This window comes from Oryctolagus cuniculus, chromosome 1, assembly GCF_051225735.1.
Source record: "Oryctolagus cuniculus isolate XC-2025 breed Fujian yellow rabbit chromosome 1, ASM5122573v1, whole genome shotgun sequence".
Taxonomy (NCBI): Eukaryota; Metazoa; Chordata; class Mammalia; order Lagomorpha; family Leporidae; genus Oryctolagus; species Oryctolagus cuniculus.
In genome coordinates this window covers 111912334-111927101 of record NC_142867.1, presented here as the reverse complement: position 1 = coordinate 111927101, position 14768 = coordinate 111912334, and the positions used below count along the sequence as shown (strand labels likewise).

The 14768-nt window shown below is 60.8% G+C and overlaps 2 protein-coding genes and 1 long non-coding RNA gene across 6 annotated transcripts in view; 1 reads left to right on the top strand and 2 right to left on the bottom strand.

The window, feature by feature from the left end:
- Window positions 1–307: 307 nt before the first annotated feature.
- On the top strand, window positions 308–9431 carry LOC103349229 (sodium/potassium-transporting ATPase subunit gamma). Of its 4 annotated transcripts, none has more exons than XM_089313515.1 (6): window positions 308–537; window positions 7594–7632; window positions 7810–7884; window positions 8879–8915; window positions 9057–9087; window positions 9268–9431. In XM_089313515.1, exons 1-5 carry the CDS (start codon window positions 390–392, stop codon window positions 9079–9081), a joined length of 324 nt encoding a protein of 107 aa, XP_089169641.1. In that variant the 5' UTR covers window positions 308–389; the 3' UTR covers window positions 9082–9087; window positions 9268–9431. The 4 variants fall into 4 exon arrangements, with proteins under 4 accessions (XP_089169641.1, XP_089169632.1, XP_008258930.1 ...); XM_089313506.1 differs by having other exon boundaries at window positions 372–537; window positions 9294–9431; XM_008260708.5 differs by lacking the exon at window positions 308–537 and adding an exon at window positions 2835–3046 and having other exon boundaries at window positions 9294–9431.
- LOC149128556 (uncharacterized) lies at window positions 4228–8891 on the bottom strand. Its single transcript, XR_016220998.1, has 3 exons — window positions 8650–8891; window positions 4666–4807; window positions 4228–4546 (listed from the first exon to the last, which is right to left on the bottom strand). It is a non-coding gene; the product is annotated as an uncharacterized LOC149128556 (long non-coding RNA).
- The window catches only part of LOC138847219 (ubiquitin conjugation factor E4 A), an 18813-nt gene continuing 13476 nt past the window's right edge, over window positions 9432–14768 (bottom strand). Inside the window, exon 5 of the mRNA XM_070065253.2 lies at window positions 9432–9503. Coding sequence (XP_069921354.1) covers window positions 9492–9503 — 12 coding nt within the window. The 3' untranslated portion in view covers window positions 9432–9491. The remainder of the gene's footprint in view (window positions 9504–14768) is intronic.

Below are 14768 nucleotides of genomic sequence, written 5' to 3'. Positions count from 1 at the left end.
CTGAGTCTAACGGGGCAGACAGAGGCCTGTGTGGGGACGCTGAAGCACAGTAGCTGAGGGCACTGCCTGCTGGGACAGTGCTGAAAGGTGGAAGACCCCAAACCCAGAGCAGGAGCACGTTGATGCCCCCTTTGGCTCCAGCCTGGAACAGACAGGCAAGGGGGCTGGACGTGGCAGACGGGGGGCTCTCCTGCCTACATCCCTTCTGGGACAGCAGAGTGATGTTCCCATGCCTGTCGGCTCCACGTGGCAGGGAAGATGCAGAGCAGGAACTGGGGCCAGACACGCCGGGGTAGCTGCGCTGCTTGGGTCTGTTTGGGGAGGAGAGGGAGGTGGTGGCAGAGACCCGAGGCTCCTGGACGGGAGGCGCTCCCAGGAGTCTGCTGTGGATGGTGCCCCGCTGGGGCCTGAGCCAGGGGAAGGGGTTGTGTCTCCCGGGCTGGTTCAGGCCGAGAAGAACGAAGCTGCCACTCATCAAGACCCCTTTGGCCTTGCACTTCACAAACATCATCCCTACTCCTACAGCGACCCCCCAAGGTAGGTGTTAAAGATGGAAGCAGGCGGCGACCTCCGGGGCCATGCAGTCCCAGAGCCAGGGTGCAAAGTGGCTTACTCCAGGTGGCCTGGCCCCTGGCACCCCTGCTGGAGGAGGGAGGGGCCACCCTGGAGCTGTCCTGGGGGACATGGCAGCCACAGGTCAGGCCTCTGAGGGAGGGTGGGACAGCTCCTTGCCCCAGTGCCAGCCAGGCCCTGTCACTGACCTCAGTCCGCTGGGGTGGGGCGGGGGACAAGGAAGATGACTGAGGAAAGCCAGGGACATAAGCTAGGTAAAGGGACGGGACCACAACTTTGAAGCCCTGGAAAGGACAAATGGGCAGCAGGCTTGGGAGGGGCCCTGGACGGAGGCAGGGGTGGGAACAGGAGTAGTGAGAGAACCCCCCCAAGAAGGGTCTGGGGGCAGCGGGGGTGCTGACCCCCTGATGCCCCTGAGACACGGTGACTTGTGTGCCCAGGCCGGTGGCGACACAAGAGGGCGGCCCTGGACCAGCTGGGCCTGCCTGTGCCCCAGCTGGACCGCTGTACCTCCCTGGGGCTGATAGAGCCATGGAACAACGCCAGGGTCCACACCGTGCTGCCCCAGACTCTGGGGTCCAGGACCGAACCAACAAAGAGAACTTCTCACTCTCTCGGAGCTTAAATTCTACCTGGGAGAAAGACAAACAAGATAGGAAAGCCCATGCCCCGTGGGACAGTGGTGCGTGTGCACAGCAGAGGTAACTGAGAAGGGGCTTGAGGTGCTGCATCTGAGTGGATCTGACGAGGAAGACCTGAGGACAGTGGGAGCTGAGCCTGGAGCCTGCGTTCAGGATGGGAGGCCAACAGTCTGTGCAAAGGCCCTGAGGCAGGGCTGTGCGCTGGAGGGTTAGAAGCTGGTCAGAGACCAGCGTGGCTGCAGTGAGGAGAGGGGCAGGGGAGTCACAGGTCAGTTCCCACGAGAGGTCGCTGGTGCAGACTGAAAGGGGCCTTTTAGGACACACAAGGCCCTTGGCTTATCCTCGGAGCTCTCAGGGTTAGCAGGGGGGTGAACCACGTGAATGGCGCAGGCGTTGGAGGGGGCAGCCAAGGACGCCCTTTCCAGCCTCTTGGTCTACAACTCCAGGAGGGAGGTGTCTTCCCTCACAGCACGAGGGCTGGGTGGGGAATGCAGGCGGGGTGTGTGTGTGTGTGTGTGTGAGCGAGAGAGAGATTGTGTGAATGCGAGTGTGCAAGAGTAACAGAGAGTGTGTAGGGGCAGGGGCGGTCCGGCTGAGACCGCCACCTCCCTGGACCGCAGGTCACGTGTGTGTTTGCAGCAGGTCCCCCGCCCGGAGGCTCATGCACCTGTCACAGCGCCCCGCGGTCTGGGCTGTCGCAGCAGGCAGGTTCCCACTTGGGACATGTGACAGGGCCCCTGGGCAGCCTTGCCCGTGCCAGCCTCACTGGGGGCAGGGAGAGGCACAAGGAGCCTGGGGTCAGGGCTGCCGGCTCAGGAGAGACAGAGGCTGAGGCCAGACCCAGCATCTCCCCAGCGCTGTGGCTCGGTGGCTGGTGCCAGGGCGACCCTGAGGGAGACCCCAGACCCAGGTCAGCCCCACAGAGGCCGTGAGTCTCGGCCTGCCCTGGGCCCACGGGAGGCCTTGGTGACCTGGGAGCAGGGGCTGCCACAAGGCTCTCCAGGTTGCATCCCGGCCCCGGGACCAGAGGATGGGCTGCCTTCCGGCCATCCCCTGCTGGCCCCAACCAGCAGCCGGCAGAGGCCTCATTAGGCTGCAGGCAACTCTGGCTCGATCCTCGGTTCTGCCGTCACAGCCTGCGCAAGTCCCTGGGGGTGGCCATGGGAGCGGCCCCCGTACCAGGCTTGACTCCAGTCCCACGGCCACTCTTACTCTCTGGAGTCTCAGGCCCTAGGCCCAGGCCCTGAAGACCATTCCCACCCCACAGAGGCACAGTCTCAGGGGACACAGGGCTACAGGATGGGGCGCTGGGGCAGATACATCAGGCACAGGACAGAGGGACCTGCAGGATGGCAGTGCGACCTCCCACCCCCACCCCCAGTAAAAGCTCAAGGGGCTCCGCCCACAAATGCCCGTTACGTCTCCTTCAGGGGCCTGGAGGAAAAAGGGGGCTCTGATTCCGCCGGCTCCAGGCAACCTTTTTGTGCACCCTGGCTGCCCTCCTTGAGCCCTTGTGAGGGCTGTGGGTAGCGTCCCCTTCCTCTGGTGCAGGGGAGGTCAGACCCTCCCCGCCGCCCCCCCCCCGCCCCGGCCCCAGCTGGCTCTCACGTGGCTCCCTTGCCCCAACCCGTCCTGGCAGCCGGGCAGGAGCTGAGGGCTCTCTTCCAGCCCCTCCTATCCGCCCCTGTCTCTTCCTGGCTCTGGGCTCAGCTGAGGTGTGCGGGCAGGCAGTGCCACTCCGTGCATCTGGGCCCCAGGCGACAGACACGTCCCGCCTGTGTCGCGCCCCTGGACACGGCCAGCAGCTCCTGCCATGGACAGGTGGTACCCGGGTGAGTCCCCCGAGGCCAGTCCCGCCCGCCCCAGGTGTCCTCCATCACTTTCAAGTGCACCCCCAGGCTCCCCAGAGGGGCAGGAGAGCAGAAACCAGGAGCAACAAGGGCGTCTCAGCGTGCAGTCCTGGCCTGCTGGGTACGCGTGCCAAGTGCCCAGCACAGCCTCCTGGGCCTGCTGGCTGTGCAGACACGATCTACCGGAACTCTGAAGGCGGGCCGTGCTGCAAATCCTGGCTCCCCACTTCCCAGCTGCTGGTCTCTGCAGATTATTTGACTTCCTGTGACTGGGCTGTTCTGTGTTGTTTCCCTGTTTTATCAAACAGAGACACTAAAAACACTTCCCTTCCTTCGCAGAGCCGTGGTGGCAACGAAAGACTGTTTTTGTAAAGCACAGCTGTGCCTTGCACATAAAGGCTCCGCATGCGGCCGTCGGCTTGCTCTCCTGTTGTCACCTCTCGGTCATCTGTCTCTGGCTAGCATCTACCCAGCTATCTTCATCATCTGTCATCATCACCCATCATCTGTGTCATCACCAATCCATCTGCACCTGTTAGCATCTATCTCAATCTGTCTGCCTGTCACCTGTATTGATCATGAATCTATCACCATCATCAATGTGTCTCCATCTAGTGGTTATCTCTCCGTATCTACTATCTATCATCGGTCACCATCATCATCTATCCATCGTGCCTATCATCTCTCAGTCCATATCTACCTATGATCTGGCATGTCTGTCTGTCTGTCTACATCTTTCATCTAACTTTCCACCTGTGCTTCCCTCCTTGTTATTCCAGGAAGCCTCTGTGGTGGCTCCCAGGACAGATGATGCCCACTGAGCTAACGGGATGGCAGGTGACAGGGGCGCCACTGTCAGAGCTCATGGGATGGTGGGTGACAGGGGCGCCACTGTCAGAGCTCATGGGATGGCGGGTGACAGGGGCACCACAGTCAGAGCTCATGGGATGGCGGGTGACTGGGGTGCTCTACCCACGTGAAAAGTGGCAGTAGCTTGAGCTGCGTGGCCTGGAGGAGCCGGGCTTTCTAGCTCGGGGTTTGGTGCTAATCATGGGTTCCAAGCGGGTCCCTCAGCCTCCTGCCTTCGGTTCCTCAGGTTTCCCAGGGGAGCGCGGGCCACCTCCAGGGGCGGCTGCAGGCAGCCAAGGATTAGCCTCAGCTTCTTTTTTAAAATTTTATTTTTAAATATTTATTTATTTTACTTGAAAGAGTTAGAGAGAGGCAGAGGCAGAGGCAGAGGCAGAGGCAGAGGCAGAGGCAGAGGCAGAGGCAGGCAGAGAGAGAGAGAGAGAGAGAGAGAGAGAGAGAGAGAGAGAGAGAGAGGTCTTCCATCTGCTGGTCCACTCCCCAGATGGCTGCAACAGCCAGAGCTGGGCCCATCTGAAGCCAGGAGCCAGGAGCTTCTGCATTCTCTACGCAGGAGCAGGGGTTCCCCAAGGACTTGGGCCATCTTCCACTGCTTTCCCAGGCCATAGCAGAGGGCTGGATCGGAAGTGGAGCGGCCGGGAATTGAACCGGCACCCACATGGGATGCCAGCAGTGCAGGTGACGGCTTTACCCGCTACGCCACAGCGCTGGCCCCCAGCCTCAGCTTTCTTTACCTGCCAATGGCCCCCCAGGGCTAGGGAGCTCTCTGTGGATGTACGAGGGGGCTCCAGATAGACCATAGAGGAAACGGTATCCTAAGATGGTGCGGGTTTTCTGTTGCCTTTTGAAGCCCCCTTGTGCTGCTGACCACCGGCTCTGAAAGCAGAAGAGAGGCGCAGGGGTGTGACAGCCGCCGGCGAGGTCATAGGGTGGTGACCTCCCTCCCTCTGTCTCGCTCACTTATGCTCGTTTTCAGCGGGGAGGGGCTGGGTGTTCGCTGTCCAATGCTTTTGGTGCCTGTGGTTTTTCTGATCAACGCAAGAACAACACTTCCCGTTCCAGCCCCATGCTACACCCTTCACATGCCTTATCTCACTCTTCACAACCCAAGGAGCCAGGACTGTGCCCATTGTACAGGTGAGGAGACTGAGGCACAGAGAGCTTTGGCAAGTGCAGGAGTCTTGAAGTCACAGATGGAGCGGCTCCCTTTGGAAGGAGCAAGCTGCCCCAGGTGGACGCTGCCCACTGGCCTCAGCCCTTTGGGTGCCACTGGGCGTCAGTCTCTTCTGGAGACCAATTCAGATGGTTCAAACGGAACAAGGTCTCTGCGGTGCTCACCAAGTCCTGGGCACTGGAGTCCCCGAGGAGAGGGAGGTCATGGGAGACAGCTGGGAGGGTCGGGGACAGCCCCTGATTTCTGAAGCCCAAGGTCTCTTCATCAGTCTCCCCATTGCTCCTCACGGGCTGTGTGACCTTGGGCAGGGTCCCCAACATCTCTGTGCCTCTGCTGCACAGGCGCCAACAGTGCCCCAAGGGGAGGGGAGCAGAGCCAGGCTCTGAGGTGTGCAGGGAGGCACTGGGACAGGCAGGGAGACCCTGGGGGGCTCTGGTGGGGCATCTCTGGGAGCCCCTCAGGGAAGCCTTGAGTGCCGGGTAAGGTGCCCCAGTGGTGCAGTCCCGTCCACGGGGTGGGGGGGCTGAGGGGCCTCCCTGGGATCCCCGCCTCTGCCCCCAGAGCTCCAAGTGCAGCACAGGCTGAGCCTTGCGCTTCCCCTTTCCCACAGCTGGCGAGGTGACCCCCGCTGACCCATCCCTGGCCCTTCTCTCTGGAAATTTCCTTTGGGAGGGTTTGGAAACCCAGCCGGCCCCTCCCTCCCCGCGCACCTCCTCCCGGCTCTGCGGGAGCCCCTGCATCCCCTGCGTCTCCACCACAGCTTTTCTTGTGACCAGGGTAAATATTACCTGGCACTGTTAATGTTTAATGCCAGCACCTCGTCCCGGCCACCTGCGGCACACGCAGAGGCGGCAGGAAGCAGCGGAGGAGCCCGGTGGGCTGGGGAGATGGCAGGGGACGATGGTGAGTGCGTGCCTGCCTCGGTGGCGGCAGCCACCCTGAGGACCCCCTCTTCCCTCCACGTGCCAGCCCCCTCCCCAAGAACATCTCCTAGCCTGCCTTCACCCCAAAGCCATAGAGCGCGAGTGGCAGAACTGGGGGCAGCAGGTAGAAGCCGGTGTGCACGCAGGCAACGGGAACAGGGAGGGCTGGCTGGGGGAGGGGCAGGCCCTCTGGTTAGCCCAGTCCCAGCCCTTCAGGTTCAGGACACACTCCCCAAAGGCATCCCGTGATGAGAAATGACTCAGGCCTGTGCAGACCAAGCGGACACCTGCTGACTGGGTGGCGGGGCAGGGGGGACCGGGCGGGAAGGTCAGCTGTTCTAGAAAAGCCTAGGGTGTGGGGTGGGGGAGGGGCTCTTCAAATGGCTTGAGCAGGGAGTGGTTTCTTGTGGCAGGGAGGGGTGTCCTGGCTTGGGTCTGACTGTGGCTTTGATGTGAACTCTCGATGTGACCTTGAAAAAGACTTGACCTAGTCTGGGACGATGCCCTTGAGGGGGAAGAGGGCTCCGCAGCCCCCACGGCCTGGCCCTGGCCTCTGGTCCTCCTGACCTGTCAGGCCCTTCAGGACTGGGCACTGACCCCTGCCGGGCGGCTCTCTCTTAGTCCTAAGATGGGCTGCTGGGGACACAGCACAGCCCAGGAGGTGCCCACTGGAGCGGAAGAGCTGGCCAAGGGCGAGCGTGCACCTCGCAGGGTTGGGGGCAGGCCTGCGACCCCTACTGGCTGTGAGTGGCTCTGAGGCGGGGTGGGGAGGCCACAGGGCCAGGGCCAGGCGCCTTTACCTTGAGAGGCCTCCTTCCAGCCTGCCAGGAGGGCTTCTGCTCCTGGGTGCTTTGCCACCTCCTGGTTCAAATCCCAGCCCCACCCCTTGCTCGCTGTGTGACTGCGGGTGAGTCACATGCCCTCTCTGTGCCTCTGTGCTCCTGTGGGTTACAGTGGAGTAGCGGTGAGGCCTCGAGGGGTTGTCAGGGGTTAAACAAGTGGCAAGGACCACCCACGGCTGTCAACATTTCTGACAGCGGTGTGCTGGCTCCGAGCAAGCGGAGCGAGCAAGCAAGCGCGGTGACAAAGGACAGCAGCTCTGACACTAACTGGAAACAGCTCAAGACTCCTGGCTCCACCTGCCCCGGGGACGTTGGCTCGCTTTCCTCCTCTGGGCCTCAGTTTCCTGTTTCTGCTCCATGAACTTGGAGGTTCTGCTTCATTCAGTGATCCTCAGATAGCTGCAGCTTCCTGAGAGACAGGCTGCAGGCAGATGGGCGGGCGGGCGTCTTTCTCAGCCTCGAATCGCCACGCACAAGGAGCAGGAGACCCGGCCCCTCCCTGACGTGCTGCCGGCCCTGCAGCCCCCGTGGATGGGGGTGGCCAGCTGTGTGCCGGGGGAAGGGCACGCGCAGACCCGCTGGCCTCCTCTGCTGGGAGCCTGCCTTTGCCCTCTGCAGGCTTCCGCGGCTGGGAAGGGGAGGACCGGAAATTCCAAGTTCCCATGCTGGTCACTGCGTAGACTCCCTGCCCCCGCCCCAGCACACCTGTGGCTCTCTTCTCAGGTGGAAGCCCCAAAGGGGAAGAGGACCCATTCCACTATGGTAAGCCTGGGGACCCCACCTCCCCTGCCAGCTGGCTCACAGCCCCTCCCCCTGCCTGTGTCAATGCCCCTTTGCCCCCCATCCCCGCCCCGTTGCCCTGCGGCTGCTGTGGGTGGGTGGCCAGGCGGGCTGCAGGGACAGACTCCATCCCGCCTCTCTTGCCCTCTCTTTGCCCAGACTACGAGACTGTCCGCCAGGGAGGCCTGATCTTCGCTGGCCTGGCCTTCGTCATAGGGCTCATCATCCTCCTCAGTGAGTGGAGGGGGGTGCTGGATGGGGGCGGGTCTCCCCCCAGAGCCACTGAGCACAGCACTGGCTTCCCAGGTCCACTCCCGCCCCAGCACGGCAGGGGGTGTCCAGTGGGATGCCAGGCTGCTTGGACCTTGGACCACAGAGCAAGGTCCACTCTGACTCCTGTGCGCCCTCTAGTGGACCCAGGAGGCGCCGCCGAGATGGGAGGGCTTGAACCTGAGGCATAATGGGGGCGGGGGGGGGGCACCAGCCTGCACCTGGGCCACATCTTAGCCCATTCAGTCCTCTGGGCACCACTGAGGGAGGCCCGACCGCCAGCCTTTTACGATGACAAGGCAGGCCCACCTGAGAGGTACACTAACTGGCCCAGGTGTGTCTGCCTTCTTGCAGCCGGGGGCCAGACCCTGCATTGCAAACCCCCAGGGCCCCACTCTGCTAAGTCAGGCTGACCCCTGCTGCCATCCAGAGACTTGGGGGGCCCAACAGCACCTCAGCAAGGGCCATGCGTACATGGGGGCTGTGACAGAGGGTCCCCCAACCTCAGCAGGCACAGGGCAGGAGCTTACTAAATGCTGCTGACTTGTTCTGGCACACCCAAAAGACAAATACACAGACACGTAGCCAAAGGCAAGGAGATGCTGCACACAGCACACACAGCCTTGTGTCCCAGAATCCTAACGCACTTCGGCCACGGCATGGGGGTGGAGGGCACACGAACCCAAGCAGGGGTCCGAGCAGGGCTCGGAGGGGCTTCCTGCCACGTACCTCCCAGTGCTCTGTGCCCGGTGCTGTGAGCGCCCGCACTGTTCCCCGTGGGTCCACTGCAGTGAGCGTTCGAGGGTTCCTTAAATGTTCTGGGTCCGGCCCTATGTGAGGTGACCCCAAGCCCTAAGCCAGTGACGCCGGTGGGTGGTCAGGAGGATGGGGAGAACAGAGGCTGATGACCCCATCTTTCAGAAGTCTGCGAACTTGAATCCCTTTTTCTCCTTTCAAGGCAAAAGATTCCGCTGTGGGGGGCATAAGAAACGCAGGTGAGTGTTCCCGGGGAACCATGGGGGCGGGCGGGGGTGGGATGAGGATTTTGTCTCTGGGGCTGGGAAAGGGTCCTCAACCTGAGAGTCCCAGCCCCAGCCCTCCCGCCGGCCTCTGACCTGTCTCTGCCCCCAACCCAGGCAACTCGGTGAAGACGAGCTGTGACAGCAGGTGCGTCGGGGAGGCGGGGGGCTGGGACTGGGCTGGGAGGAAGTCTAGGGCTCATGGTGGGTCGTGGGGTCTGCCACCCGCCATGGGTTTCTGAATGATTGACAAGTGCCTGGGGTGCAGCGCATGACCTAGGGAAGCTGACCGGGGCGGGGGGGGGGGGAAACAAACCCCAGCTCCCAGTCCCTCTCCTGCCTCCCTCTTTTCAGACTCAGCTGAGGACCCCCATCTAGGCCGGACCGCCGACCCACCTCCTGTCTGCCAGGCTCAGCCTGATCAATCGTGGTGGGCTTTGCCTCCTGCCCGCACCACCTCCTGCCCGTAATAAAGCTGGCTTCAGAAATGGCCCTTCCCCCGCCTACCTTGTTCCGTAACTGTCTCCAAGCTGGATACAAACACAGCCTCCATCATCCCTGTGCCTGTAAAAGCAGTAGCTTGGTGTCACCTGGACCGACAGCAGCCGGGGGGGGGGGGGGGGGCCCTGCGGGGACAGAGGCCCTGGGCGGCTTCCAGGGCCTGGGGCTTCCCTGAGAGGAGTGACCCAGCCCACCAACCTTGTAGCTGCCTGAGGCCACCACCTATGTTGGGTGCTGCCAGTTCGCCCAGGGTGCCCCAGGGTGGGGCGCCCCAGGGCGGGGGGCCGGGGGGCCCTGAACCGGATTCTCCCCGCCACCCCCACCCCTCGGGGCCAGGCAACCCCAGCTGAACCCACTCACACCCACCTGTGCCCCCCCCCCCGTTAAGCTTAGCACCAGAGGCCCAGCAATGGGCACCGAGGGCGAGCCCGTTGTTCCCACGTCTTCCAGGGCCTTGTCCATTCAGGCATCCTCAACCAGCCTCCCCGCCCGGGCCACCCCGCCCTCCAGCCTCCCTCCCTGCCCGCAGTGGTCGTCCGGGGACCCGCGGCGTGGCGGATCCGGGCGCCACCTAGCGTCTGGTTTGCTCACCTGCGTCTGCAGGCATCCGAAGGAAGAGCCCAGGGAAGTTTCTGGGGTTCAAACTTTGCAGGGTGAGTGGGGAAGGGCAGGTGGGCCACCTTTCCTCTTACGAATTACACTCGTGATCCAAGCCCACTGCCCCTGAGCCCTGAAGCCCAGCAACCCACAGAAGGGACACCGGGGAACCCAGGGAGGCCCCAAAGCCATCAGAGCCAGAGCTGGACCGAGTCTGTGGCTCCCCTCATGTGCTCTTCCCAGCACCTTGGCACCGAGGGGCCGGCGGGGGGAGGTGGACTTCCTGGCAGACCACCTGTGCCCCAGGAAGCCTGGGCCAGCAGGGGCCAGCAGGGCAGAGCCTGGCAAGGTCTGTGACGCTTGCTCTGAAGATGGGCTCCCAGATAACACCAATGCCACCGGTCACCCCCAGGCAGTGTTCAGTATTTCTGTATGGGGGACAGATGCACACAGGAGCAGCCGCCAGGGGAGATCAGGAGGGAGGTGGTTCCTCTCCCAGAAACGGGAGGAGCTGCGTCGCAGGCCTGCAGTCCACGTGGGCAAACGTGAGATGGCCGTTCTGGAATGTTCTATTCACCAGCCCACGGAGCCGCCCGCACTCAGAGGGAATTCCAGGGGCTCTGGAGGGGAATGGGTCCTGGGTGAGTCACTTCCCGTGGGTGACCCTGATGCAAACCCCCTGCTGGAGAAACGTGAGACTGCATCGGGTCCTTTTCAAACCTCCAGACCTGCTGGAGAGGCCCCTTGAGGTGGGGTTCGCACAGGAGGAAGCCTGACACGCCCCTAGGGGACCCCTGGGGACAGGTGGGGGGAGGTGTGGCTGACCCCCTCCCCCCAGGACGCTAGGGAACAGTTCCCCTTCTCCCTCCAGGAAGGTCAGGTCGCCTGCAGCTGCTGAACTTTCACTTCCCTTCGGGATTTTCCACAGTTCAGATCTGTACTGAGTCACACTGCGAAGTGATTACGTGAATTGGTCTTAATCATCCAAGAGTTGACAAAAGCAGCCTGGGCCTGAGAGTGCAGTTCCACCTATTGCCACCAGAGGGAGCATGAGGCTTAGTCCGAGTCCCTTCCATGGCCGGTTTTCAGCCTGGCCTTGGCCACGGTCGGGGCAGAGGGGTTCCTGCTTGGTCTTCCCAGCGCCCACATTTCCTGGGACAGCCCTGAGTTCTTCTCCTTCCACACGCACAGCCCCTCCCCGCCAAGTCGCAGAACCGTCCACCCCTTAGGTGCAGAGAGGTGCAGGGTGGGAAGGGGAGGCGGGGCCTGGCTGGGGTCTGTGTGCAGATTTGGCCTGAGCTGAGGGGCATTGGTGAGTATCACTCCGGCCCTGGGGGAGACTGGTGTGGAGCCAGAATTGAAAGTCACAGCCTAGCAGGTGGGCATGGCCCGGCAGAGCAGGAGGACAGCTCCACCGTGTCCCTGCCCACTGCCCAAGAGAGTGCTCTCAGGAGACTAAAGGCAAAAATATGGCTGCATCAGAGGGCAGCTGGGGGAGGGGAGCAACTGGGAGCAACTCGGACTAGACTAAGTTACTGGAATTAAGACTTATTCTTTGCATCTGCTCTCCCACAATATGGCGCTGGGAGAGGAGGAAACAGCTTCTACACAGCTGCCTCCAGTTCAACCAATAAACAGCAGGACCTGCTCCTGATTGGAGGAGAGCAGCGTACTCAGCGTGTGGGTAGCAGAGTTGGGATTGGTGGAAGAGGACTATAAAGGAGGAGAGAGACAACATGCACCGGGAACATCTATCTGAAGGAACACCTGTGCAGCCCCCGAGAGAGCTGGCCGGCGGTGTACCGCTCCCCCATGGAAGTGGGGAAAGTGGCAGGGGGAACCGCCCTTCCACGGAGGTGGAAGGGACGGTAGCCAACCCGGGAAGAACCAGCAGCAAACCCGGGGAGGGCCGAGCAGACAAAAGAACAGCGCAGGGTCCTGTGTCGTTCCTCCACGAAGAGGGGGAGCGACATAATGGTGCCGTGACTCGGATAGGAAACCTAGGAGGGAAGAAACGGGAAGAAGTGGGAAAATACCGGAGAGAGAGACTAGCAAAGAGCCTAGGGAAAAGCCGGACGGAAAAGGTGCCGGAAGAAGCTATCGAAAGCCTAGGCATAGACTCGGATACGGACTACGGGGGGAAGCTGGGAGAAATCTCTAAGGTTGAAAGCGAAAATGAAACCTAGAAGAAACTTAGACTCGGATACGGACTGTGGGGAGAAGCCAGGAGAAATGAGAGGGGAATATTGTTGGAAGAAAAGTTAGGAAACATACCAGGTAGAGAAAAATATGTTAGGGAGGATGAAGCCGCGGGGGCAGGCCAAGGCGGAGACGAAAGCCAGGTTGGAATTCTTCAAGTCAGCCCGGGAAACAAAAGGCGAAAAGCAAAACCAGAGGCGGAGACGTGGGCCGCCAGGTTGGAATCCATCAGATTAGCCCAGGGAGCAAAAGACGGGAAGCCAAACCGAAAGGTGCAGACGTGAGCTAGGTTGAATTCGCCAGGTTAGCCCGGGGAACTTAGACTGAATACCGGTGGTGGAAACATAAGCTAGGCTGTGTGACTCTCGGAAGCCGCTGCGCGCAGAGAGCGCGCAGGGCACGAACGGGGAGAGCGCACGGGGCACTAATAGAACGCAGGGCTGGCGCGAAGGCCATGGTGCGGGTGCGAAGGGCACAGAGACCGCGGAGCGCACGTGAAGCCGGGAAGCCGCGCAGATGAGAGAAGCGCGGGCTGAAGCGGCGCAGAGCCGAGAAGCCGCTGCGGGGTGAGGCGCTGAGAAGCTGCCTCGGGGCGGGCGCCGGGAAGCCGCGGGGATAAGAGAAACAGAAGTTTAGAAATAAAATGAGAGAAATAGGAATGCTGGTAGATAGAAGTAAAATAGGAGAAATAGGAATGCCCGGAGATAGAGAAATAGGGAAAAATAAGGCCTCCCCACAACATGGCAATGAGAGGGCTCGGATTCGGTCTGCCTGATTAGTAAGACGATAAGCACCTGTGGGCGGCTGCAGGTCACCGAAGACAGGCATGTTATCAACACCAATAAGTCTCCCCACAATACGGCAATGAGAAGGCTTGGATTCGGTTTGCCTGATTGATAGGGCTTGTAAGCACCTGCAGGCAGTTCTAGCAGAGCAGAGCATGCGCTGCAGGGCACCGAACACAGGCACGCATCAGCGCCTAAAAACCTCCTCACAACATGGCAAAGAGAGGACCCGGATTCGGTTTGCCTGATTGGTAGGGCTTGTAAGCACCTGTGGGCAACTCTAGCAAGCAGAGCAGAGTGTGTGCCACGGGGCACCGAAGACAGGCGCGTATCAACACCAAAAAATAAAAAGAAAGGGGGATCTGTGGGGAGCAACTCGGACTAGACTGTTACTCGAATTAAGACTTATTCTATGCATCTGCTCTCCCACAATATGGCGCTGGGAGAGGAGGAAACAGCTTCTACACAGCTGCCTCCAGTTCAACCAATAAACAGCAGGACCTGCTCCTGATTGGAGGAGAGCAGCATACTCGGCGTGTGGGCAGCAGAGTTGGGATTGGTGGAAGAGGATTATAAAGGAGGAGAGAGACAACATGCACCAGGAACATCTGAGGGAACACCTGTGCAGCCCCCGAGAGAGCCGGCCGGCGGTGTACCGCTCCCCCGCAGAAGTGGGGAAAGTGGCAGGGGGCCCGCCCCTCCACGGAGGTGGAAGGGACGGTAGCCAACCCGGGAAGAACCAGCAGCAAACCCGGGGAGGGCCGAGCAGACAAAAGAACAGCGCAGGGTCCTGTGTCGTTCCTCCACGAAGAGGGGGAGCGACATAATGGTGCCGTGACTCAGATATGAAGCCTAGGCAGGGTTTTGTGTCGTTCCTCCATGAAGAGGGGGAGCGACACGTGTCTAATATGAGATCTGTACACGGATCCGCATGATATGCTTATTCAAATAGCTAAGCATTGGAAAAGCTGCCAGTCATTGGCACAGTACAGAAACAAATGCGGTGTACTTTACAATTGAATAGAATTCATCTATAGACAAGAACAAACCAAGCTAAATGTAATAGCGTGGAAGAATCTATAGATACGATGAAGAAAAGAAACTAGACACAGAAAGGTACGCTCTGTATGATTCTGTTTGTGAACTTTAAGAGGCAAAGTTAAGGTTAAGTTGGAACAGTGGTTACTGCTCGGGGAGGTGGGACCAATATGGCATGGAGCCCTCTGGGATACTGGACAGCGTCCACTCTACATGAACGGTGGGTGTTTGTATGTGCAGGCACTCACTGAGCAGTCTGCTTCAGATATAACTGCTTTACTCAATGAACGTTATACCAATAAAACAGACAAGCAAAAGCACCACCAAGAAGCTACCCGAACAAGACGATGTATCTGGGAGAGCGGTGCTGGGCCGCCATGACACATGAGCGCAAATGCACACAACGGCACTTCTTGGACTTCTCACACCCCTGCCTGACACACACAGACACACAGATTGCCTGCAGGAGCTGCACACACGCAGGCTCACACAGCCAGACAAAGGTTAAAGGAGGAAGCTACCCACGTCCACAGCTTCTGAACCCTTCCCTCACTCTCTGTGCCTCCCAGGAAACTCTGCTCCCCTGTCCCTTTCCTGGGCAGGCCCAGGCTCTGGCGTGCCTGCACTCAGCTCACCGTGCAGGGCTGCAGCCAGGGACTTGCCTACCCGGCTGTGCTGAGGACAGGACGACCTGGGCGGGGGCTGGAGG